At 42.4% G+C, this 26,093-nt stretch overlaps 3 protein-coding genes across 8 annotated transcripts; 2 read left to right on the forward strand and 1 right to left on the reverse strand.

The window, feature by feature from the left end:
• The first annotated feature begins 566 nt into the window (after positions 1-566).
• On the forward strand, positions 567-4,780 carry LOC101172061 (claudin-10-like). The gene is made up of 5 exons (XM_004066670.5): positions 567-993; positions 1,076-1,237; positions 2,767-2,848; positions 2,931-3,044; positions 4,241-4,780. The coding sequence occupies exons 1-5, from the start codon at positions 762-764 to the stop codon at positions 4,680-4,682; spliced, it is 1,032 nt and encodes a 343-aa protein (XP_004066718.2). The 5' UTR covers positions 567-761; the 3' UTR covers positions 4,683-4,780.
• Positions 4,781-11,487: 6,707 nt separating this feature from the next.
• cldn10d (claudin 10d) lies at positions 11,488-14,326 on the forward strand. The gene is made up of 5 exons (XM_004066669.5): positions 11,488-11,820; positions 13,377-13,538; positions 13,631-13,712; positions 13,797-13,904; positions 14,005-14,326. Exons 1-5 carry the CDS (start codon positions 11,589-11,591, stop codon positions 14,189-14,191), a joined length of 771 nt encoding a protein of 256 aa, XP_004066717.1. The 5' UTR covers positions 11,488-11,588; the 3' UTR covers positions 14,192-14,326.
• Positions 14,327-14,716: 390 nt separating this feature from the next.
• On the reverse strand, positions 14,717-25,196 carry dzip1 (DAZ interacting zinc finger protein 1). 6 transcript variants are annotated; one of them, XM_023965412.2, is made up of 19 exons: positions 25,043-25,194; positions 24,553-24,687; positions 23,894-24,472; positions 22,071-22,155; positions 21,883-21,992; positions 21,679-21,813; positions 21,490-21,603; positions 21,356-21,418; positions 21,166-21,282; positions 20,944-20,992; positions 19,654-19,704; positions 19,411-19,470; positions 17,294-17,439; positions 17,028-17,223; positions 16,765-16,903; positions 15,697-16,022; positions 15,512-15,630; positions 15,237-15,375; positions 14,717-15,161 (listed from the first exon to the last, which is right to left on the reverse strand). In XM_023965412.2, exons 2-19 carry the CDS (start codon positions 24,553-24,555, stop codon positions 15,064-15,066), a joined length of 2,529 nt encoding a protein of 842 aa, XP_023821180.1. In that variant the 5' UTR covers positions 24,556-24,687; positions 25,043-25,194; the 3' UTR covers positions 14,717-15,063. The 6 variants fall into 6 exon arrangements, with proteins under 6 accessions (XP_023821180.1, XP_020565981.1, XP_023821179.1 ...); XM_020710322.3 differs by having other exon boundaries at positions 17,028-17,226; XM_023965411.2 differs by lacking the exon at positions 25,043-25,194 and adding an exon at positions 24,872-24,975 and having other exon boundaries at positions 17,028-17,226.
• Between the last annotated feature and the right edge of the window lie 897 nt (positions 25,197-26,093).

Consider the following 26,093-nt stretch of genomic DNA (forward strand, 5'->3'; position numbering starts at 1 on the left):
AAGTAAGGGTTAAGTAGGAAAGACGCAGGTCGATCCGATTTTCCATTTTTTACGTTTTTATGGGCATCCTACAGTCTTTTGGTACACCCCGTGTGCAGCGTCAGTAAGGAGCTAGTACTCAAACCTTACCAGCAACAACTAGAGTGTGGTGTAAGGGCACCGTACGACAGAATCACCCATATGTCAAAAGCACGCGCCCCAATACACATACCACACGCATGACAATGGTACATTCCATTTTTATGACGTCTCTCAGTCATAAAGACTGTTGGGGTGAACCCTTTACATTCTATTCGGTTTATACATTGTTTTAATTTACAAAAATTCACAACTGTCTGACGTCAGGCATGTTCAAGCAGACTCCTTCAAACTTTATGTACAAATTAGAAAGTCTGGAGAAGCAGGTTGTACTCTGTAACATGAGTAACATGCATCGTCAGTGTAGATTTTTATCTAATTTACTTGATTTCTGGGAACCGAAAAAACTGCTGGTTCTCACCTGCATCCGCACAGATACCTGGAAAACTTCAGTACCTCACCGCTGCACACCACGGTTGGTGTCGTCCACTGAATGTAGGAAGCTGCAGGACAGAAGAATCGGCGTCTGGGTGAAAACTGGATGAAGACGAAGTAAGAATGTAAAATTAACAAGAATAATCAGAAGGATCTAAACGAAGAAGAAGAAAAAAAAATCCAAAACATTTCATGCAAAAGAGGATTTAGAAATCTGGATAGCGTTCGAGCAACGGAAAAGATCAGGGATGAAGATCCGCGTGGTCCAAATCTGGGGTTTCTTGCAATCCGTCCTGGGCTGGATCTTCGTGGCCTGCACCATGGCCATGGAGGGCTGGAAGATCAGTGCCATCGGAGGGATGGGCGGCTCAGCCATTATCAAAGTGGCCTGGTACTGGTCCAGTTTATGGAGATCCTGTTTCACAGATTCAACTGCTGTCTTCAACTGCAGAGATTTCGGCGTCCTCTGGTCTGTGGACCGTAAGTGAGCGTCAGATCTGTCTTTTTGGAATGTCTTGCCAACATTTGCCAAGAGGTTCTTTTTTCTTTTGTACGACTCCAGTCAACATCCAAATAGTACGAGGCCTGCTCATGGGGGCTCTTGCTCTGGGCATGCTCGGGTTTGTGCTCAGTCTGTTGGGGATGGAGTGCACCTACATCGGTGGAAAAGACCTGTCAAAGCATCGAAAGATCTACGCAGGTGGATGCTGTCATATAATCAGTGGTAAATTCTTGCTTTTTTTTTTTCTTTCCTTGCTTCCTTGCTGTTCCTTTAAAACAGTTTAAAAAGTTGCAAAAACTTTAAAAAAAAAAAGAACAGAAAAAAGTTCTGATATGCATTTGAACATGAAAGAAACAAATATCTATAGTTGAGTTTTTACAATCAACTCCTAATCTGCCACAGATTTCAACTCCTCTGAATAAAATAAACAGTCTTATGCAAAATGACGATGTCATCTGCAAATGATTAACTCTGACTATCTTTTCATCTTTTGTAAAAGCATTCCCAGTAGTAACCATGACTGTGCCAGTTTAAGCCAAAATGTAAAAACCTGCCTCATTTTCTTGGACAGTTACTGCAGAGTGGCAAGAGTTCATCAGAACCGCTGAGTGACAGAGAAACCCCGCCCCCCTTACCCTCCCTGTTACTAAGAGATTGGAGCAGGGGGCTTGGAGCCCGCCCAGTGTATTTTATACGTCACAAATACGATTTTTTTTTAAAGATCACTTTTTGTCTGCTACTGATTCACAAACAATTTGAATAAAGAAATACTAAATCGCTTAATTTTCTTAACATACGACCTCCATCACCAGAAAAATGCCACAAAAACAATTTTCCTCAGAGTGGGTCGTTAAAGAGTTTCCAAATTGTCCATTTTGTTTAAAGTGTTATATCAATATCAAAGTGTGGAATTTGTGTTGCATTTCATTAACTTGCACAAGGAAATATCTCCCAGAACTGTCACAAAGTAGTCCTGAATGTCTAAAAGATGTCTCAATCTGTTCCTAATTTAGTTTCTGTGAAGGCCAAAAATTGGCCCCAAAAATTTGATATAAATTAAAAGAACAATGGCAGATTTACAATCAAATTGAGAAATGGACAAGAAATGCAAGAAATATATCTATGCCAGGAGATGCTACATAACTACAACTGTTGATATGTAGTGCCACTTTAAATTTCTTCTCTTTAACTTTTAGTTAGCTGAGTAAGTAAGCAGGAAAAGTATCTTTAAATAGTCTAGCTACTAAAACATATTGGTAGACTATAAAACAATAAAAACACAGAAAAAACTAAAATCTTTAGAAAGTTAAATAAACCATTGTTTAAAAGAAATTGTTTTATTTTCTGTCTTGAAAGAAAAATAATCTTGACGAGAACGTTTTTCTTAGTCTTGCTTGGTCTTGGTGACTAGAATTTCTTTCTTAAAACAAGATTTCTTGGTTAGAAAAAAAATTCTGAAATATTTTTTTCCTTATTTAAAGAAATGTTTTTAATTTTTTTTTTAGAATTTTTGACTTATTTCAGGGGGCATGTTTTAACATTGTAGGCTAATTATCGGCCTACAATGGACCTAATCAGGAAAAGCAACAGTATTTAGTTGTAGATTCTATAGATAACAATTATCTATTGAAGGTATAGATTAAAAAAACAAAGCCTCTACGTCAACATTTTCAGTTTAAAGACAAAATGCACAAAAGGCATTTTTTTTAAATCCCATAATGTTTTTGTGTCTGTGTTTGGTCTTTTTTAAGGTGTTTTATCTGCGGCTGGATATGGCGTCTATGCACAGTATGTGTCAATTGAATATTTTAATCCAAACTTTACGGGACTAAAGTAAGTTAAAAGACTATTGTAAACATATTTGAACCACTGTTTTGTTTTTTGCTATGACGTTATTTCTGTTTGACCTTGACAGGTTTGACCTTGGGACGCCGCTGTTCCTCGGTTGGGTGGGCTCAGCCTTTCACATGACTGGAGGCTTTTTCTATCTTTGGTCAGTGTGCAAACCACTGTGTGGGGGGCAGAAACCGTAAGTACCAGATATAGAACATTTGCCAACATTTCATTTTTCAGCTAAAAAATGAATAAAAACACCCAAAACAAGTTTTTTTGTAGTAATAGTCCTTATCGCACAAATAAGGCACACTTAAAAGCCTTAATTATTTGTTTGTTTGTTTTAGAAATTTACAGTGTGTTTATAGTAAAGGGCACTTTATCTATGAATTCATTCTGGTTGTGCTAACTGAAGTCAAAGTGATTTAGAGAGGTCTACATCGCCATGGGAATGGCAGTCTGTTTTTTTAACGAGTTGCAAACAAGTTTTGGCTAACATGGCTAATGTGTAGCAGTGTTGCATGTTTCTTTTCTGTGTGTAGACACAGTGAGGTGTTTTATTGGTATCAGTCTGGTTTTTTAATGAGTCAGGAGTAGAGCTGCGCTCACACTGTCCTCGGCTATCAATGTTCATGTGGTCACTGTCAATGAAAGGTCTATGTAAACGCACACATATGCTTCCGTGTTCAAAACTCTCGCGTGTAGCTACACAAGATTCTACAGCCATCTACGAGCTCTGCAAAACTGGCAGCTATTTAACGTGTGTTGAAGGTTAATACAGGTCAAACTATTACCAATCAGGGACTCGGATTTGGTAGTGAGGTAAGAACGGCGTCACTTTTTATTCATGGAAATACCATCACTTTGGAAATTGATCAAGAAGGAGAAATGAATAATTGCAGTTTGTGCCTGGCCGGAATTCTATGACACCAAGTTTTTAATATGTCGGAATAGAGCTTTGACATTTCGCACCAAACAACTTCCAACTGTAGGTGTTTCCCTACAGCAGAAAAAAGAAAAAGAAGCCCCTCCCTGCTAGTCCAGTGTGAACACAAAGGGCTATATCTACATTTTAAAATCCAGGTTTAACACATTGTTGAACGTGCGTCACATCCTTAATGTGTCTGTGGCTTTACATGTATAGTGAATACTGTAACATGGATAACTTGTGTGTGTCACAAGTTCTAGAGTCACTGTGAACACAGTTAAACTCTGACTGACATGCCTATCTCTGACTCTTTGGTCTTGCTTAATGCGCCTTAGAACATAAGTTTGAAAATCGTCTATTCATTGACAGTGCGCCCTGTAATCCGGTACAACCTATATTGCGGAAAATTGGGTCCATGAAAATTACGATCCAAGTTTTGTATCATATTTCTTCTTTTTTTTTAGGACAATAAAAGTTCAAATGACAGCGGACCCAGAAAAAAATGAGTCCACCAAAGATCTGTCATCCGTGTCAGAGATCACCTCAAAGACCAAGATGTCTTCCATCTCTGAGCTGTCGTCCAGAAGTCGAAACTCGGACGTTTCCTCCATCTCCTCCAAATCAGAGGGAACGTCCAGGTCAGGACGCACTACCAGATCAGGACGCACTACCAAGTCCGGACGGTTGACAGGGCGACCCTCTCGATCAAGGGGGTTGGACGAATCTGCGTCAAATTCAGGCTCAGAGTCAATGCCATTATCCAGTTTGGCATCTAGGTCCAGACAGTGGTCCCGGTCCAGCCTCTCAACATCGTTGGGGTCAAGAAGCAGCGTTGAAACAGGATCTTCACGGCTGGGCAGCCTCAGAGGCCAAACCGCACCGTTCGTCCAGAACTTCTACATTTGATTGATGATTTTATGGACAAACATCCCAATTAGATTTTTTTTTATTATGTGTACCCACTGTCTTTGGAATCCCTTTGAGTTTAAAAACGGTAAACAAAACCTTTGCTCTCTCATTTTTGATTTGATAGCAATCATTTTTCACAAATTCAACAGTATTGTTACCTTTGACAAGTAAAGATTCATTACGTCTTACAGGGGCCCCTGTGTTTCAGCCAAACATCTCTTTCTATTTGAGCAAAAGGAGGCAGCAGACACTCCTCAAAAAGTAATTTGTAGACAGATTTTTCAAATTGTCATGACGTTTTTTTTAAATTTGGAGTTAGTTTTGCAAAAACGCAACCTTTTACCTTCAATTATTACCCAAGTGCTCCTTTACTTTACTATGCAAACCAGTCCTTTGCTTTACCACACTGACAGGACGTGGCTCAGATTATGGGGCTGCTGTGCTGCATACCAGCCTTGGGCTTTGTGGGTTTTATACCCCCTATGCACAGCAAGAGGTGGGCAAATGTATGGCAATACAGAAAAAAAAAGTGTCTTACCGTAGAATAATCAATGTACAGATCTGTATGTCCAAAGAGCTCCACAAAGACTAAAGGCGATTGTATTTTCTTGGAATCATAAATCTGTTAAAGGAAAATAATACATTTAACTGAAATGGATGGAAACAGTACATTGTTTAAGTTTGGGAAAAAAAGTAAAAAAACGTTACTTTTATACTGTAAATTAAAAAAAAAAGCATTTCTGTAAGTAATAACATTATTGCTTCCAAACTGACACAAAAACTAGCTAAAATTGTGATGTTAACTTGGGGACAATAAAAATAATTTGGTAGCAAATAAAGCACATTGTTGAGATTTGTTACTCAAGCTGTCTTCTATGTAATGAAATGAAGAAACTAAACCCCAAATAGCCATGATTTTTGTTTTTGTTTTTTTGGAAACAAGAAAAATACAAAATGTTAAACTGCATCCACTGCTGCCTGGTATAAAATCCTGTGGGGACAAGAAAATAACTTCTGCTTGGGATGATTTAAGCAGCACTGCAGACACATTTACAAATTTCAGTCAGTTGATATTGAGACAACCAAATCAGATGCACACTTTTGAACCCCACCTCACCTGCTGAGGCTTGTTACAGAAAGATGTTTAGCCCTAAAGAATAGAAAAACATTAAAGGTACTAAAATATTGTCCACATTTTCTTCACTTCTTTTGTAAATTTCTTTAACTAATGAATTTGCCTTTTTTATTAATGGCATTTGCAAAATACTGTATTTTGCATATATTCTGTAAGTGACTTAGGCTTTTAGCTTTACAAGAATAGTTTAAGGATTTCAGCTTTATTGTATTTATATTCCTCTTTTTTTATTTTTTTACATGACTCAGCTTTTTGAAGGCAGGCTTGTACCCGCTCAACGAGAACAGTGCGGTCATTATTGGGGGTGGCGTGCACTCATCCCGCCACAGACCTAACACCAGCATCTGTTTTCCAGCTGGGCCGGGTTGGGTTTCTTTTGCTTTTACAAAGTTTGGGATCTTGTTTCAAGAGCACAAATTCACCCGTTTGCCTTTTCTTTCTTTGCGTCACTGGTTTCTGTTGGAGGCTTGTTTGACGTGACGGTAACTGTGGACATATAAACACAGTGGTTTCATCCTTTTCTACACAGCTCAGCTGATCCACCACTGAGGAAAAACAATCTCGAACAGCCTCAAAACACAGAAATGAAACAGTCATTAAGAGTAGAAAATCACGACCTGCACTGCATCTCGGACTGGCAGATTATTTTCATATTGCATGCAGAAGTAACCGAAGGGGTAAAGTAAAAAATATTTGTGTTTTTTTTTTCTTTGAGGTTTGAAAATGTGTCAAACTTTTTAAAATGTCAGATTTTGCTGAATAATTTTATTATTCCCTCTTAAAAACCACATCTGAATGCACTAAAAAATATCAAGTTTATTTTATTTATTTTTTTTAAATAAAGATTGATTTGGTCTTGCAGCCAAAATCAGCATCATATATTGTTTTTTTCCCAAATATCTTTTGTTTTTCCTCCCATCCTTAAGCGGTTATGAAGGAGCCACTAAAAAAAAAAAAAAGCATACATGTTTTGACCATTTAAGATAAAAAATGGGACATTTTTTACATGACAATTACAATTCCAAAGTTCAATCAAAATGATTTCACTTGGGAAATGTGTACAGTCTCAAAGGATTTTAACAGATAACACAACAAAATGGTTTTAATCTTAAACTAGTAGGTTTGGGTAAAACTGTCAAATCAAATAATTTATTAGATTATAATTCAGATTCAGTTTTGTACAATGACATTTTATTATCATTTAAAATCAGACTATGTTTTAAATTTCCTGATCAAAAGTGGAAATTTTCATTTATAACATTAGGAGATCCTACGATAAAAATATAGTTTTTAAGCAATTTTATTGACTAAAACATTTATATAAATTACTTTATACAAAGGAAACTTTCATCCATCTTCCTCCGCTTATCCGGGACCGGGTCGTGGGGGCAGCAGTCTAAGCAGAGATGCCCAGATTTTATGAAGGTAAAAATGCTCCAAAAAGAACGCACTTGTAGATTTGATTTGAGAACTTGTAAAATAGAATGTGAAAACTTGTGCATCAAAAATCTGCATCTGTGTGTAAAAATCTTCTGCTGTGAACTGACAAATTCCCATTTGCATGTGTTTATTTAGAGTTACAACTTCAAATCTGTGATTACAACTGCTCAAATGTTATTCTGCGTGTGCTCCAATCTGCTGGCGCAAATCACAAGTGCGCTACAACTGCGCTCTGAATTCTGACACATTCCTTGCGAGAAATTTGTGTCAAAAGTGATCTGTGTCCGATAATGGAACAAGGGGGGGAGGGAGGGTAGAGGAGGCGGAGTCAACCAATCAGAGTGCAGGACTTAGAGTACTTGGTAAAGTTAGAAAGATCTTCACAGATTCGGACTTCCTGCTTCAATAACTCTTCCGATAATCGTTAAAATGTGACAGAGAATCTCAATCATTTTGTATTAACATGGAGAGTGAACTACAAATGCATTTCTAAAGAAAAATTACCGTTTTTTTCCTGCATTTTTATGAGAAATGATCTCTTCGTGCTTAAATGAAGACATGCAGCTAGACGGCTGCCAACAGGAAAATCATCTTTGTTGTAGCAGGACAACAGGGCCAGGGCTATTGAGCATCTTTATTATAAATCAGATGGATTAACATTTGAAAACATGTATTAGAAACCATACTGGGTCTGTGACACCGCGCTACGCCGGCGGCCAGCCAGGAAGGCGATGCGAAGACCCGCTGACCGACAGCGGAGCGCGGCTGTCGCGCAGACCCAGCCTCGCCCAGCGCCGACACCGCTCTACGCCGTCGCTCAGCGACCAGCCCCCGAAATACGCGGAGGAAGGAGATTCGAGGATCAGTCAGCGGGATCCTCGCTTCTTCTTTCCTCCGCGGAGCTTGGCGACTGGCCGCGGTGTCGCGTAACCAGCGACACCGCGGCCAGTCGCCAAGCTCCGCGGCCAGACGCCGAGCTCCGCGGAGGACGGAGAAGCGAGGATCCCGCTGACCGACGGCAGAGCACGCCTGTCGCTCGCGTAGAGCCAGCCGTCTGGGTCCGCCACAGCCGCGTTCCGTGGTGCCGTCGCCTGGAACGTAGCTCGCGGGGAACGCGTTGATCTAATCGAATACATTTTTTTTCAAATGTTAATCCATATGACTTATAATAAAGATGCTCAATAGCCCTGGCCCTATTGTCCTGCTACAACAAAGATGATTTTCCTGTTGGCAGCCGTCTAGCTGCATGTCTTCATTTAAGCACGAAAAACAGAGTTTTTTCTTTAGAAATGCATTTTTAGTTCACTCTCCATGTTAATACAAAATGATTGAGAGACTTGCTGTCACATTTGAACGTCAATTAGAAGAATTATTGAAGCAGGAAGTCCGAATCTGTGAAGATCTTTCTAACTTTACCAAGTCCTCTTAGTCCTGCATTCTGATTGGTTGACTCCGCCTCCTCTAACCCTCCCTCCCCCCTTGTTCCATTATCGGACACAGATCACTTTTGACACAAATTTCTCGCAAGGAATGTGTCAGAATTCAGAGTGCAGCTGTAGCGCACTTGTGATTTGCGCCAGCAGATTCAAGCACACGCAGAAGCACATTTGAGCAGTTGTTATCACAGATTTGAAGTTGTAACTCTAAATAAACACATGCAAATGGAAATTTGTCAGTTCACAGCAGAAGATTTTTACACACAGATGCAGATTTTTGATGCACAAGTTTTCACATTCTGTATTACAAGTTCTCAAATCAAATCTACAAGCTCGTCCATTTTGGAACATTAATACCTTCATAAGATTTCCCTCGCCCCGGCCACTTCCTGCAGCTCCTCTGCGGGAACCCCAAGGCGTCCCCAGGCCAGCCGAGAGATGTAGTCTCTCCAGCGTGTCCTGGGTCTTCCCCGGGGCCTCCACCCAGTGGGGCATGCCCGGAACACCTCTCGAGGGAGGCGTCCAGGAGGCATCCGGACCAGATGCCTGAGCCACCTCAACTGGCTCCTCTCGATGTGGAGGGGAAGTGGTTCTACTCTGAGCTCTCAGTGGGTGACCAAGCTCCTCCCCCTACCTCTAAGGGAGCGCCCCGCCACCCTACGGAAGAAGCTCATTTCAGCCGCTTGTATTCGGGACCTCGTTCTTCCGGTCATGACGTTGAGCTCATGACCATAGGGGAGTGTTGTAACGAAGATCGACCGGTAAATTGAGAGCTTTGCTTTCTGGCTCAGCTCTCTCTTTCACCACGGACCGATACAGCGACCGCATAACTACGGACGCTGCCCCAATCCGCCTGTCAATCTCACGCTCCGATCTTCGTCCCTCGTCAACAAGACCTCAAGGTATTTAAACTACTCCACCTGGGGCAGGAACACTCCACCCACCGAGAGATGGCAAACTACCTTTCTCTGGTTGAGAACCATGGCTTCAGATTCAGCGGTGCTGACCCTCATCCCAGCCGCTTCACACTCTGCCGGAAACCGCCCCAATGCACACTGGAGGTCCCGGCTTGATGAAGCCAACAGGACAACATCATCTGCAAAGAGCAGAAAGGAGATCCTGTGGTCCCCAAACCAGACCCCCTCCTCCTGCCCCTGGCTGCGCCTAGAATTCTGTCCATAAAAACTATGAACAATATAAAGGAAACTTTATCCAGAGATTTTAAATGTATTACATTTTTCAAGAGGAAATTAATTTTTCCCCTTAAATTGAGTCTTTATTCTATTTACTAAAAAAAAAACATTTTAAATAAATTTTTCTCATCTCTTTCTTAGTATGCTTACCAAAATAAAGTAACTTCCTCTTGTAAACATTCAAGAGGGAAAATATAAAAGAAGCAAATACGATGTATTTTTCATAGTACAAGTATTTCTGTCACAGTTTTACCTTCTTTCTTGGGACCCAGAGCACATTTAAGGATTACTAAGGAAAACTAAACACGAGACTTTGGCAGACAACTTCCCTTTTTCTACTTCCGGCTTCCTAGCACAGCCTTCAAAATAAATGTCTACACAAACATGGAATGTTAGACTGTAAACCTTTTATTTATTATAGAAAAAAAACAAAACAAAAGCGCACCTGGGAAAAACAACTATCCACTTTCGTGAGAAAAAAAATCAAATACTTGACTTTTGCAGTTTTTTGTTCATAAAAGTAACTGAACGAGTCAATGCTTTTGTGAGACTGTTTCCTGAAAAGCTGTTAAAGCCAAAAATGTATTTTAAAAAGATGTAAAAGTTGTGTTTTTGAAGAATAAAATTGTTAGCTGATGCTTGTATATTAATGCAACACATGCTACAAAGTGTTTTTGCACAGTATTCTGTTACATTACTGAATAACAGTGTTGTAATTCAAAAATTGGAATTGTAATTATTTATTTGTTTGTTTGTTGTTGCCAACTGGCCAAAAAAACATGAATAAGCAAATTCACCAAAGCATTCTTTATTTGTAACTTTATTCACTTTTGATCTAATAAACATAATGTTGTTTAGGAGTAGTGTTGTAGTAGTAGAGTCAGGTTTCCTGTCTATACTGAAACACGGAAAAATAAAAACGGGATTTTTTTATGTATTTAATTTGATTGAATTTTTTTGCTTTATTTTGAAACCCAGTACAAAGCCAAAACGTATTAGTATTTTGTACTGGGCTCTGTTTAATATAAGCTCTATGCAACAACTTCAAACATTTTGTAGTTTTTAATTACCGGCAACTACTGTATACAAACTAGCTTGTGGTTGACTTTCCTTTCAAAATAAGATACATTCTCTTTAAATAGGGCTAGCTCCTTTATTACCAACCTGCTATCTGCCGCTTATAATTCTGCTGCTTTAAATTTATTTAATATAACACTAATCACAATGGGGGCTTCGTGCTTTGAAGGACATTGGAAAAGTCTTGGAAAAAGGAGATTCCGCACAATTTCCTAAACTCCAAAAGAGAGGAAAATCACATTTAAGAAAAATAGTAGTTTCATGCTTACATTTGCCTACTTAGAATCAAATATTTAAAACACTTTTGGCAGATAATATGTCTTTATTTAGTTGTTTCAAACAAAGTAACTAATTGGCAAATTCAAATAACATTTACAAAGTTTATTTACATGAGATTTATTTTGGCGAATGGCAAAAGCAAATTCTGAGGAGAATAGTCTGTAAATGCTGGGAACGTGGAGAATGCTTACTGGACAGAACCATCTGAAAGATAAGAGCAAATATACACAGACAGGCTGCTGGTCAAACTACCTTCATGTCAGCAATGTCTCAGAGGGAACAGCGAGTCCCACAGTGAGATGTCAGGTTTCTACTTTTGACATTTTGGTTTTGGAGAATCACCATGAAGTACCGCACGGTGGTCATGTACGTGGAGATCGGCTGCTTTGTGTCCTGCCTCTGTGGCTGGATCTTGGTGTGCTCCACTCTTCCCACAGAGTACTGGACTTTCTCTGAGGTGGGGAGCATCGTGCTCACCACCGCCAACTACTACTCCAACCTGTGGAGGGACTGCATCTCCGACACCACTGGGGTCTCTGACTGCAAAGACTACCCTTCTATGCTGGCTCTACCGGGTGAGACTCCGTTAACCCTTGTGCTATCCTATGGGGTCCAGATGACCCGATCCTTACATTGATGTGTTCTCCCTACCATGACAAAGGTGGATAAAGGTGGAAAGATTTCATGTAATCCATGGACACCAGTGAAGATCACAAATCATTGAAGAAAAAAGGTTCAGCGCACTAGTGGGTCTAGATGACCCCAATGTTAAAGTGACTAGGAAAGCACAAGGGTTACAGCTTCTCCAGCTGTTGGTGTTTCTTCTGTTTCCATTGTTTCTTTGTTTTTTTGTCTTTGAGGCTATGAATCATAATCAAATTACAATAATACCTTTGAACAATGAGTCATATGTGAATGTCATTTTTATGCTTTTTGTGTGTTGGAAACAAAGACAAATTAAAGTTAAAAAATGTGTCTAAGTTAAAATTAATTTACAAAAAAACCTTAAAAACTTCATATTTTATTAAACATTCACAGCTTGTAGTTGGTCAATTTAAAAAAAAGCCCATGATTCTGTGACAATACTCAGTCTCTTTGGAATGTTCTGCCCTATTTCTCCTTAAATTGAGAGTAGTTTGAGACTAATTTGAGACATTATCAGACTAATGTTTTTGAGACTTAGAATCTTTGGAAAAGGAAACCTTTTTAAGTGTACAAGTGTACTTAGTACTGAAAGTTAGGCAGAATAATTGGAGTTTACTTTTATAAATTATATATTGTTCACTTTTAGTTTAATCTGAAGAAGTATTCAGTTCGTGTACTTGATATACAAATACATATCTATGTGTATAACTACAGCAGGGGTCTTCAACACTTAAAAGAACCATTTGGCCCGATTTCTTACTGACGACAACCCAACAGGAGCCAGAAAGTTTGACGTCACCCTTAAGAAAAATAAGACATTGATTTGAATTTTTTTGTATTATTACTCTGATATATCAAAATAAACTGTTGGTTTTGTTTTTTAGTATAAATAAAACATAAACACAAAGAGATAATAGTCTTTTTCTTTTCCGGAAAAATTGAATTTTTGACAGAGGTTCACATGACTTCCTTTCAAAATAAAAGACACCCTGTGTCACATGGGATCACATCAGAGCATCAAATGTGGTGGTAGTTAGTGTAAAGTCAGCAGTGATCGTAAAATAAAACAACCACAACATTTTAACAATTGGGTACATTGCAGGCAAAAATGTATTAACGAAAATTACATGATCCTTATTGTGTTCTTAAAACCTTAGGCCACAATTACATCCTTGGATTTATTAAAATTCAGATTTTTGTCTGTATGAAAGGACATAGGGCTCCAACCTTTGATAGGAACGACGATCCATCCATACCAATGTGTTTTCTCCTTTAGATTGTTTTTTTTTGTCTCCCTATGAGGACATATTTTTGCAAACGTGACAAAACCAAAAATGTGTGTCCGAGATAGAAGAGAAAAAGAAAGAAAGCATTAGAGGGGTACATAGACTGATCACTCTTTTTTTCTCTCTCTCGCTCTAAAAGTCATATTTTTTTGCCCATCTCCTCTACAAATCTAACTTTTCGGATGGATTTCCTCCCACAGTGTTCCTGCATGCCTGCAGGGCCCTCGCAGTCTCCGCCGTCATCACCGGCTTCTTTGGGGGGGTCCTCACATTGATAGGGATGAAATGCACTAAAATTGGCGGAACAGAAGTAATAAACGCCAGGGTGACATTTTCTGGGGGCGTCACATATTTGGTTTCCGGTAAGAAATGTTGAGAAAAAAAAGGGGGGGGGGGGGGGGTTCAACCTTGATGCAGAGGATATTCACGTAATAATAATGATGTGGTTCTGCAGGGTTCTGTGGCATGATCACCTACTCCTGGTGGGCCAACAGAGTCGTATCAGAGTTTGTGGATCCAAACTTCAAGGCACAAAAGTGCGTCCCGTACAGAGCTAACATCACTACAAGTTATATTTAAAAGTGTCAGAGTGATTTTGTGTCCCCCTCTAAATTTCTCAGATTTGAAATCGGAGCTGCAGTTTTCATTGGCTGGGGAGGCTCCATTCTTCTCATTTGTGGAGGCTCGGTTCTGGTTTACTTCTCTGGGAAAGAAGGCCTTAAATCCAGGTGATTCTGAAAGTGTTTTCTGCACATATTTGACTTTATGTTCAAGCAAAGCAAAACATCTTCGAATAACTTACACTGATTCCTGCTTCCTCCCCATCAGCGGGTCAAAGAATCGACGAAGACCGGCGTCCTACGCCTCAGCTCGCACCAGACGGACATATATGCAACCGCCAACGGTGTCCAGAGTGACCCCGGTGCCGCCCCTGTACAACGCGGGCAGGTCGAGCCGGACATCCAGGCCTGCAACACAAAGCGGTTCAAACTACGGCCGGGACACGTTTGTCTGACGCAGAGTGGAAGGGAACCTTTGATTTTGGTTTTTATTTCCCACCAGTGTCCATTTCAGTCGACAACATTAGAGCCTTGTTTCCTTTGAGTGGTACGGTACGGCTTAGAATGGTTCAGGCAGTCCCGGGGGGGCTTTTCCACTCTAAGTGGGACTGTCACGGCGAATGGTACGGTTCGGTCCAGCTTTAGAATGTAAAAAAATACCGGACCGTTCCGTTCAGTGGAAAGGGGCTTCAATCAACCTTGTGGTTTTAGCCTCATTTACAAAAACTGTTAAGAATTAAGTGATTTGCTTTGAAAGCAAAATTCAAAACTATACATATCCACTCTCAAGAGTGCAGTGTGAACGTGCACTCAACCAAACTTGTGTCTTTTTGTAGCTTTCTTGCCCCAATGGTCAAAAATCTATAGAACTATAATCATGTGTAAATAATTAGTCCGTTTTTTTAAAATAAATGTTGGTTTTTCTGGTTCCAATTTTGATACAACGCCTCGGAATTCTTCATGAATAAATAAGTAAATCCTTTTATTTCAACAATTGGTTTATTATCTGCATAAATATTATCATACAGAGCAAAATAAAAACGATATTAATTTGATGTACAAAGTTTTACACAAACAAAATACAAAAATACAGTGCCATAGTTGGAGCGTTAAGACTACCAAATGAACAATTAAAAAAATGCAAAAATTGGCACTACAAATCAATTAATCTAAATGTAAATTACTATTTGATAGATTTTTTTGATTTATTGGAACCATTTTTGAACCCTGAACAGATGAAATCTTTTGTATTGCTTGAATTCTTTCACATATCAGTCTTTTTGGCGTTGGGTGAGGACGGACGGACGGAGGGAGGGGCTGGTTTTGTTCAGTCGTGCTTATTGCTGAAGTCGTCCGAGTCGCTGAGGTCACTGACGGAGCAGATGCTGCTCTTCAGGGTGCTTCCTGTTCCAGCGTCGGTCAGATCTGACGAAACAAAAGCGGCCCCCGTTACAAAAGCGGCGTGGACTAGATCCGGCTCTCTTTGGGACTTGTTCTCACCTGATTTGGGGCCCTTCCCGGTGGAGGTTCCCCATACGCTGGTGCTGGGGGAGTCCATGCTCCTCCTTGTGGGTCCAGAACCGTGAAGGGATGCTGGTTTGGAGATCACCCAGTCGCTGCCCCCTTCCAGGTCGGTGAGCTGCAGCCACAGATGTTTAACCGTCAGATTTCTGACTCTCTGCAGCAAAACCTTCTTACAAATGTTCGTTTGCTGAAACCAATCAGTGAGAAGTCCATTAAAAAAAAAAAAAAAAAAAAAGAGAGAAAACACTCACTGAGATCTCCTCGACCTCGTCCTTTCTCGTAGGCAGGACGCTCACGCCCCCTGCTGGTTTCTTCACAACCCTCTCTGCAAACTTCTCGATCTTTCTGGCCATCTCATTGATCGACGTCTCTAAAACGTAGAATGACTTTCAGCCACGCGTCTCACCGAACCCACCCCCCCCTGTCTGATGCTCACCCTTCTGGTTTCTCTTGCTGCTCTGGTCCCTGTAGCCCTGCAGCGTTCCTAGTGTGATCTCCTGCACCTCGCTGACCTCCGTCAGATCCTCCTCCTCTTCCTCGCTCTCCGTGTCTTCGATGTCGGCCCTGGTGACGGCGTCGGCGGCTGGCCGGGCCTGCCGAGGTCGGGGTTTGGAAAAAAGCCCCACCTCTTCCTGCCGGGTCAGGACCGGAGCAAATCTGCCCGCTCTGGTGGGCGGATGAGATCTGCTGGTCGGGGGTTTGGAAGCGTCCTCTTCCTCCATGTCTTCCTCCTCGGACTCATCCGAACTGAAGGGATGGCTCCTGAAAAAGAAGATGAGGAGAGAAATATGAAGAAGAAGAACTCACGTCCTGAAGCAACCATCATGAAGGTTTTGAAAGCTTAATGACGGTAATTTAGTAGTTTTATTAGAAACAAGTACTAAGACATCTGTCATGTGTTCAGTAAAACATCCAAAAATCGCTCTTTACAAATATAGTCAAGTAGAAATACATTTCAGGCAGTTAGGGCCAAATGAGTTTCTTTATAGTCTGATAATCTGTGATAAGTTCCAGAAGAATCTTAGTGGTGTTGCTGTTTTACAATCTTTATAATAATATAGAAAAGTGTTTTAAAAATAGATTTTGGGCAATTAGGGCGAATCTGTTCCAGAAAAAACGAACATGAACATGATCTTTATAATGCCAACGTCACGTTATTCAGCTGCCATGGCGCCGTGGGGTTGGTTTTTATTGCAGCAACATTAACTCAGTTTTTCTGTAAATCCATTGAAGGATTTAAAAAGCAGCTTTGTTTAGAATTTGAGTGTTCGGCATCTGGTAAAATAAAAATAAAAAATGTTTTTAATTTAAATAATTTCGCAGGAGGCCTGAATATTTAACAAACTATTGCTATTATTGATATATTTAGGATGAAATAACTGTCCTAATGGATGCGATAAAAAATAGTTTTTGCTTTCTTCCAAAAACATCTCTAAAGCTCCCATCGCTGCAGAAAGGAGCATTTTGGAGAAGAAAAGGATGTTCAGACGAAGCCAGAACGCACTTGATGACGCGTGGAGCCTTGGGGTTGGGTGTGGACGTCTTAGGCTGGGTGCTGGTTCTGGTTCTGGGTGCTGGTTGGGGAGTTCGGGGCTGTCTGGCTGTGGAGGGCAGGCTGCTGGATCTGGGCCGGATCTTCACCACTGGAAATGAGAGAAAAGCCTCAAAAATGAGAGGAAACGGCTCCGAAAGCGGAGGTGCTTGAGATGCTACAGAGACCTCAGATCACTGAAAGTAGTTCTCCGCTGGTCCTGAAGACTCTGGTACCTTGAACAGGCTGTTTGGATCTGGTCTTTGCGGTCAAATCTCTGCCTCCACTCCTAACGCCCAGCTTCTTCTCCACAATTCTGAGGATCTCCTCATGGTGGCGCCAATACTCAGGCATCTTCTTTGCAGTCATCTCCCGCTTCGCGCGCACTTTGGACATGACAGACGTGAGCTCCTTGCTCTTCAGGCTGCTCAGCTTCTGGAACACAGCGGGAATGAAAACGGGATTCTGCTGCCGAGCAGGTCTTTTTCTCTGTCAGACTTACAGCCTTCACCCCCAGGCTCTCCAGCTTCTTGGCCACGCTCCGCTCCAGCTCGAGGCGCGTGTCTCTCTTGACGCTGGCGCCCACTTTCAGCGCTGCTTTGGGTTTCCTCTCCGCTGCGGGTTCAGGCTCGGAGAGGCTGGAGTCCGCTGGAGACGGGTCAGACAAGGTCAATGAGCACGGACACAAACACGAGGGAGAAGAACGGCGAGCGTGCTCCCACAGACAAGCCACAACAAACAAACAACAGCCAGAGCTTTGTTCTTCTGTCACCAAAGAAAATAAATAAATGAAGGATGGAGCTTCATGAATCCAGATTCTCTTCAGGCCGTTTTTTTTTTCCCATCACTTTGGCTCATTTCTTGAAAAAAAAAAAAAAAAAAAGGTGTACAGATCAGGGGCGGCCGTGGTGCAGCTGTAGGGCGGTCAACCCATGATCGTACAATTGCAGGTTCGATTCCAGCCTTGCTTGCATGCCCATGAGTCAATGTGTCCTTGGGCAAGACACTGAACCCCACCTTGCCTCTGGTGGGAAGTTGGCGCCAGTGTTCGGCAGCGAAGCCGCCACCAGTGTGTGAATGTGTGTGTGACTGTAAAGCGCTTCGGGCCTTGTAGGTAGAAAAGCGCTATATAAATATACGCCATTCGCCATCACAGCATCCTTGTGGATTTTCCCCCTCGCCGCATCGCAAGGGATGTTATTCTGTGTGACGTCGGCGGGAAAAGACGCCCAGGGATACTTTCAATCTGTGCATTTATACAGTTCCTGTTCAGCTTATTTGACTGTATATCTTCTTGCTCTGAGACTTTTACTTTACAGTAAAAGACACAAATAAAAAAATCCGGCACAGCGGCGATTTCCTTGCCAGTGTGAGTTCATTACGTGTTTCCTTTTCAGCTTGATTCCCTTTTATATCCCGTCAGCCCGACATGAGGGGTCGGCGGTTTTACGGTGAAAAATGTCAAAACTTTGTGATCTGCGGGACCAACAGAACGCTAAAGGGACGGTACAAAACTTAGCTTCGGTGCACAGATGAACTGTTTTGGGAGAGATGTTTTGCTGAACCCTACAGACTGTTTTGGCAAAAGCACAGGAAGCTTTGAGGATGTCATTTCTGTGTGCAGAGATGAGACAAAGTAATGGAGAAAAACTGCAAGATTCAAACAGATCATTCAGAGGTTTAAGAGAACTGAAACCTTTCCTGTCTGAAGGACTCCGTTTCTGATCCGATGCGGTTCTTGTTGACCCTTTTGACACCGGAGCTTTAACTCTAGTATTTACGCTCTTTTGACTACCTTAACTCGTCAACCGCAATTCCAGCAAAGTAAGGAAAAGCAGTTTTGCGCTGATAAAAACTTTATGCTGGTAAAATGAAATCAGCGTAAATTATGAAGTCAATTAAAAAAAAAAAAAAAACTAAGAAAACTCTGCTGGCATTTTTATTCCTCATTCTTGGACATTTTTTATTGGGACCTCCAGTGGTTGTTTAGTGAACTGCACCTTACTTCCAATTATTTATTTACAGATGAGCTTCAATGGGGAAGTTGAGGGAACTTCTCGGATGTTTATAAAATCAGAACTAAAGTCATTAATCTGTCATTTAATGACTTTAGGATCTTGAATTTCGTATTTGGCAAAGGATTCTGTGTTTGTTCCACTTCTTTATATTTACATAAACATAAAACTTGAGTTTTTTCTTCAATTGTGTCTTTTTGTATGATTCATAGGAGCTCAAATAAGTGTCCCTTTTCTCCATGTGGCTCATTCACTGGCAGATGTGAACATGTTTTGGTTCTTTTAGGCTCATCTTTGCTCAGTTCAACCCTTTAACACCTGAGCTGTCACCGGCGACAGTGAAAATGAAACACGCTCTTTGAACACATAAGCAATGTTTTTCATATCAGCACAAAGCTGCTTTCCTCCGCTTCAGAATCCGCTGGAATTTTGTTATTTGCGTAAATGCTTGGAGAGTTGCGGTAGTTCAACTGACATGAACACTGGAGCTCTGATGGCAAAGGGTTAAAACCTAAAAAGCCTCTCAGCGTTGCAGGAAACAGCTGCGCGGTAAAACAGATGCATCCATGCAGCAGCATGCAGCCGAGCGCCTCCGCGCCGTTACCTTTATCCTCCTCTGATAACTCCTGTATGGGATCCAGCGTTAGAGTAGAGACTGGCTCCTCTAATAATGCAGCACAAGAGGAACAAGTTGTTGGGAGTCGAGATAAAAAAATAAAAAAAGGTATTAGAGCAAGACAAAAGCCTGGAGGCGGATCCGATTGTGGAAACGGGAATGTTTGGTGCAGACGAGCTGATGCTGAGGCTGGTGGAGCGACAGGTGTTAGAGCCGGTGAGGTGATCTTACCGAGAACAACGTGCTTTGGTTTGGGTTCTGCTGCTGGTGGACTGCGGTTAACTGAAACAACAAAAAGATGCATTGCAATTACAGACGTTTAACCCCCTAAAAAACATGTTTTTCAATGGTTTCAATAAATATTTTTTAAAAAGGTTAAAAACAAAAGAAAAAAGAATGTAAGAAATTTAAAACCAAAGATGTACGGTTGAAAACTGTTACACTTTGGAAAAAAAACATGCGTATTTGTATGAAAGAAGAGTTTTCCTATAGTTCATTTTATGGCTTTTGGTTCACACACATAATATTTGACAAACATCTGAAAAATTCTTAAAATAAGGCTTTTTTTTTTTCTTCAAAATGACAGCATCTCTGTTGGTTTATCTCCGTAGCAACCATTTCCTTTCTTGGTCACCGGGGGGTGACGAACAAGTTTATGTCACTTTTAGAAGAATCGTCATAAGTAAATTTTCGGATTTCCTTGGCAACAGAAGTTTTTTTTTAAACCACATCCACATTCCTAAGATGTTCATATTGTAGGTCATATCATTTCCTTCAGCTTCATGTATTGGAATTTCACAACATTCAGGTAAAATATGTGTGAGCAACGGGGAAACGCCTCTTTTGCGAGCTCGCCACACTGACGCCGTTGGACACGTACAACCTTTACAACCAACATTTTTTTTCCCCAAAGTAGCTTCCTAGTGATGCTCGGGGAGTTAGGAGGCAACAGACTGAAATCCTTAGCAGTAGCTTAATATGTAGAAGGTGTTTCTTTATTCTATCAATTCAAGATGGCGGCTTCTTCCTAAGGTTAAAGGTCAATGAAACTGGTTGTTTACTTAAGCTAGCTGCGTTTGGGTGAAATTTAGTTCTGATCGCTTGGACAAACTGAGTGTTTTTATTTTGCATATTGTGTGAAAATGTGTTTTCACACAATATGCAAAATGTCACATTTTGTCCGCAGATGGACATCCCATAATAATTTCAAACCTTCTTTTGAATTTTCCCCTACTGGCGTGTTTAGACTTAGTAATAAATATTTTTTGAGTCCAACGTAAGAGATTTTGGCTCCGTTTTTTTTTTTTTTTAGGGTTTGTGATGTCATCATTTTGGGGAGAGGGGTCAGTTCATCATATAAAACAATCTATTTGAAGCTTTTACGTATGTGGCGGTGCTGAAATGTTCGCTCTAAGGCACAGCAAGCCATAAGAAATGCAAATACAACACAGTCTTTGCAGTTCAGAACTACTCTAATTTTTATGTAAAAATCAGCGGCGACTGACAGAGGAAAAGTCCTACCTGGCACTTCCTTGACTTTGGTCGGCAGAATTGAGGAAATAATCTTAATCTGCGACGGAAAACAACGTTAACACACTCTCCTATAATCACAGATGGGGCTTCCTGGACGCCGTCTCCGGCCTCACAGTTACAGTATCACGGCGGGCAAATGCAGGAAATCCTGAACAAGGGCTGGCTTCCTGCCCGAGCGTAACCAGCGGCGGTAGGGAGGGAAACGCTGACCTGCTCTCCCTGAGCCTGGATGGTCTGCTCCTGCTCCTGCAGCCTCCTCTTCATCCCCTGCTGCTCCCTCTGGCTGGTCTCCAGCTTCTCTGACATGGACGACAGCTCGTCCTGCAGCTGAAACAGACAGGAGCTTCGGATTCCTTTCTCCGCTACAGTGTGCGTCAAAAGGAGGCGGCGCCGGGCCTACCTGGTTCTTCTCCGAAGCGTGCTGAGCCTGCATTTCCTGCAGCCTGGATTGCCATTTCTTCTCCTGCAGGATAGTTTGGTTAAAAGGCGGCGCTTGAGAACAGGTGGGACTGCAAACCTCTGCGCCCCGCTGACCTTCTTCTTCATCTGCTGCAGATGGATATCCCTGAACGCGTCCACGTCTCTCTCCGGCGGTGGGTTCTCAGGGCTGGCCTGCTTCTCCTGCTTACTCTGGTTCTGGTTGGCCTCCTGGAAGTTTAAACGAAAGCGTGAATCGGAATAGAGCGGAGGCGGCAGAGTACTGAAGGAGGGACCTTCTCGTACGTTGAGAGCTTGAATATTTCGGCTGTAGAGAAGCTCCATCTCCCGGCGGATGCCGTCCCGGCTGTCCTCGATCTTCCTGTCCATGCGGCCCAGCTCCCTCAGCAGGTCTTTGTGAACGGACTCCTGCTCTTTTTCCTGCGATCAACCCGCAGCCACGTCATCGCGGCGGAACAGCTCCAAGCCGCCATTACAGACGCGACCTACCTGAACGATTTTGGCCGCCAGCGCCTCCTGCTGCTGAGCGATCTGCTCCTTCAGGGCGCCGATCTCCAGCTTCAGACTCTCAATCTGGGATTTCTTGTCCGACTGCAGCTCTGAAAGGCCAAACAGGAGATGAAACCTTCGTCCGTGGAGGGGAACGGTCTGTCACATTGGCGCCGCGAATGGCGTACGTGCAGAGAGCTCGTCTGGGTGTCGACGCTGCATGTGGTTTGTGAGGAAGGCGGAGTTGAGGAAGCTTTTATCGCAATGAGCGCACTGAAAGACAAGAGACAGACAGAGAGGTTTCAGACAGGTCTGTTGCAGAATTAAGTCATGCCAGTCTCACGCCCCCTAGTGGCCCCTCGATGAACTAGAACCAAATTAAATTAATTTTGTTTTCGAATGCTCTTCAACACGGAAGTCTGAGCTGATCCAAGTCTAATACACTTTAAGCAGGACACTGTAATTCCCCAAACACCCCCATTAAGTAAATAACAGTTGTCCAGACACTTCAAAATAAAAGCATGCATGACTATTCGGATGCAATGTACATAAAAGGCAAGGATGACGGGTGACCTAAACCTCATCAAACCCAAATTTACAAATAGTTTCAATTCAAAGCTAAAAAGGATTTTACGCTTTTGTTTTCAATTAAATGGATCTTCTTCTCTTACTCATGATTTGATATTTAGCAAAAGGATGGCTCAGTTGGCTGCATGTAGGACCGGCGCCAGGGTTCGCCTCCCAGAGGGCACGCTCAGTCTCATCCAATGTGGATGGGAAAGACCCTTTGTGCAACTATGTCTCCACAAGGGGGGGCACTAGTAGTCTGGGTCTCCCTGTGCCGGTCCCCAGCCCGGATAACATACAAGGTTGTATCAGGAAAGGCATCCGCCATCAAAATCTCTCCCAAACCACCTGTGCGAAAGCTGATTCGCTGTGGCGACCCCTGAAGCGATACGCTGACAGGTGAACTCTTTTTTTGGGTATTTGCTCTCAAGATGTGTTTGCATTTGACAAAAACCCTTGTTTTAGTACATTTAAAAGAAAAACATGCCAGTAAGTACTAGCTAATTAACCAGATGATTACCATTTCATTATGTTCACGTTGATTTGGATAAAGAAATGCTCAAAAATACCATTTTAGGCTTAATTTACTTTATATATGTCCTCCATCATCAGGAAAATGTTAAAAAACATGACTTTCACCAGAGCGGGTCTTCACCCACAGAAACCTTTACCAAAAGGTTGACATTTTTTTTTAGTATACACTGAAGTGTGAAGCTAGTATTAGGGCGAAGCGACAAAAATGTTCTGCATGTACCAACACCAAACTCCACAAACGGCTTGGATGTGTGTCAAAAACAGAGTGGTGTTTGCTCCGCCCGCGGCGAGCACCGGCCGCGCTGGGAGGCACAGCTGCTGCCGGTGCTGCTCCTCACACGCTGCATTTAACTCCCCCACACTCATTCCCGTGACTTCATCCAACATTTAGCCGCCTGCTACTGATATCCGGCTCCACAAGCCGCGGAGGAACAATCCCAACGTGGGAGCGAATCCTGGAACGACGCAAACACCTCTTAATCAATTATTGAACCGCCTCTGTTAGCTGAGCTGTCGACGCACACCCAGCAACCGCACGCTGTCATGACACGGTATATCTGTTGCCGTAGCAACCTCTGGAGCAGGTCAGGCTTCACTTGAGGATCACGGGCAGATTTCTGCCTGCTACAAAGACCCCGCTGGAACACGAGCTCTTTCTGGCAGGTTCTGACGTGCAGCCGCTCGGGTGGGGGAGGTGGGAGTCAGCCATTCGCAAAGATTATTGTCTTTTTTTTTTTTTTTGTAAGTAGATTTAGGGCAAAACTGATCTCTGCCATCTGCTCAGCAGATCTCCAGCTTCTTCTCGAATTGGGAAAGCAGAGCAGGCGATGAGTGTTGACTAACAAAGCCCAAACTGTAAATGGATTTCAACAATAAAAGGGGGCCGCTCACAAATGCAAATTAGAGGTACCTTGTGGCTGCTGATGATTCGCGGCGTGAGAAGCGACTGCTGGGCTCGGATGACCTTCTTCCGCTGCTTGAGCTCGGCGGTTAGATTCTTCAGCTTCTCCTCCTGTTTTCTCATCTGATCCAGGAGCTCCTCTCGCTCCCTGCCGGCCGCCGCCATCCTCTCCTCGGCCGCCCGCAGACTCAGGCTCAGGAAGTCCTGACAGTGCAGGAGCCACTCCACGGTGAGCTGGGCCAGCTGCAGGAGCTTGATCAGAGCCGGGTCCACGGGGCTCTGGCAGCGCTGGCAGCGCTCGCCGTCCAAGCTGCAGAAGGTCACCGTGCTGACGTGCTCCTGCAGGGCGTCCACATCCAGCTGGCTCACCACCGAGTCGATGTCCACCGCGTTGATGCGCCGCCAGTCCACGCTCTCCCTGCGCGGGCGGAACTTGAAGGGGAGGATGGAGGAGACGCCGCTGGATGGAGTCATGCCTGGTGCCGAGGGCTGGCTGAGGGGGGAGTTCAGGAGGGAGGGGATCCCCGCAGATGAATGGGTCCCATGGGTGTCACTGGTGTAGGGGTAGTACACTCCGTCATGAAAAGGCTGAGACACAAAGCCAAAAGAGTGGGGTTCAGATGATGCGACGCCCCCACGTGGATTCCAGCACTGACTCCCCTCCTTACCATCTTCGACTGGTTCCCCCGAAAATCAAAGACCCGTCCTCCCGCTCCGGTTCCGCCCCCTCCCGCAGGCAGCTCAAATCGCAGACGTCGAGACGAGGCGTCCGCCGCGTAACCATGGAGACGAGGCGAGCGTCCCTGCGGAGGGAAATGTTATGACAACACAGCGGGGCAATCAGTAAATGTGAGTCCCTACAGAGCTGTGTGAGAAACCCCGCGCCTTCCAGCTCACCTCCACTTCAATTTTTTATTTAAAAAAATCATTTGTTAACAGCTTTCTAAACCCTATTTACATCTAAAACAACACAAAACAAGCACGAACCTGTGCCACGAACCCTTTAAGCTAAAAGTCAAACAACACCCCCTTCAAAAGCGTGATGTGCCTCCGCTCCGCTGATCCTGTCGAGCTAACGGACGACCAAACTTAAGAAACTCATGTTTACATCATTATAAGTCGAAGTTAAACTAAAAAGTCATAATTAAAAGCTCTTACTTTCTCCGTTGTTCTGCAAGCATTCAGTCCTTTAGAAAGAAAAGTTTTTTTATCGACGTTACCCCCGGCGGATTTGTGGGTGACGTAGCCGCTGGTCTCCACATTCCTAAATCCCTGCACGAAGAAAATAGACCGGTAGAAAGTTAGCGCTAACAACTTCAAATATCCGGTTAGTACCTTCAATATAAATTAACACTTTTGTCCAAGCGCATTCATCTATCAAATAGACACATAGCTAAAAGTTACAATAAGCAGAAAATGTTTTTTTAATCAATAAATATGTATTTTCAGCTTTTTTACTAGTTTGTCGTTCCGAACAGATCGCTCTGCGCTTTAACTTTGAAGGCAAGACGTGACGTTTCCGGTGTAACACTACTGAGTCTTCCGCAGAAGAAGGGGGGGGAAGGGAGACGAACAACTTCAAAACTGGGGAGCCTGAAAAAAAAGGGGGGGGGGGGGGGCTGGTTGTTGGGTTCATGGCGGCCCTCCACCTCAGAAAAAAAAACGGAAAAATGTGAAAAGCTTTTATGAAAAAGAAAATGAAGACGGAGGGAAAAAAATTAAAGGCTATAAAAGATTTTTGCACTTCTTAAAGTCAAAATTTTAGATGTATTAACATTTGAAAATAAAATCGATTGTGCAACAGGTAAACTAAAGTTTCCTTCCTTGTTATTTTATTTGTTTTTTATTTATATATACCGTTGAAATGGACTGAGCTGATTTTGTACTTTGATTCAAGGAAAAAACATGTTACTTGGTTCTATTTTTAAAAGTTTTAAGCATTTAATAAAATGAAATAAAATAGAAACGTGGGAAAAAATACATTTCACCTTAACATTAACTTATCACAACTCCCTGCTGTGGTCAGTGGTTTGCAGGGTTGTCTTAAGTGCTTACAAACAGGGACTTTTGTCTTCAGAGCAATAAAGCTGTTAAAAGCAACACTTATCTCATTTTCCCCTTTTTTGATACAACTTTTTAAAAAGTCTAAACTGTGGGAGTACTCATATTTAAGTTTTTAGGAATAAATTAAATAGAGCAAATGATTCTG

Source organism: Oryzias latipes, chromosome 2, assembly GCF_053564925.1.
Source record: "Oryzias latipes strain Hd-rR chromosome 2, Olatipes_Hd-rR_3.1".
NCBI classification, from domain to species: domain Eukaryota; kingdom Metazoa; phylum Chordata; class Actinopteri; order Beloniformes; family Adrianichthyidae; genus Oryzias; species Oryzias latipes.

Coding starts and splice junctions, on each gene's coding strand:
- LOC101172061 (XM_004066670.5), top strand. CDS start 762: ATGAAGATCCGCGTGGTCCAAATCTGGGGTTTCTTGCAATCCGTCCTG. Junction 994..1,075: donor CGTCCTCTGGTCTGTGGACC/GTAAGTGAGCGT, acceptor GTACGACTCCAG/TCAACATCCAAATAGTACGA. Junction 3,045..4,240: donor CTGTGTGGGGGGCAGAAACC/GTAAGTACCAGA, acceptor CTTTTTTTTTAG/GACAATAAAAGTTCAAATGA.
- cldn10d (XM_004066669.5), top strand. CDS start 11,589: ATGAAGTACCGCACGGTGGTCATGTACGTGGAGATCGGCTGCTTTGTG. Junction 11,821..13,376: donor TTCTATGCTGGCTCTACCGG/GTGAGACTCCGT, acceptor TTCCTCCCACAG/TGTTCCTGCATGCCTGCAGG. Junction 13,713..13,796: donor CCAAACTTCAAGGCACAAAA/GTGCGTCCCGTA, acceptor TAAATTTCTCAG/ATTTGAAATCGGAGCTGCAG.
- dzip1 (XM_020710322.3), bottom strand. Junction 21,814..21,882: donor TGGCGGCCAAAATCGTTCAG/GTAGGTCGCGTC, acceptor GGTTGATCGCAG/GAAAAAGAGCAGGAGTCCGT. Junction 21,419..21,489: donor TGCAGCAGATGAAGAAGAAG/GTCAGCGGGGCG, acceptor ACTATCCTGCAG/GAGAAGAAATGGCAATCCAG.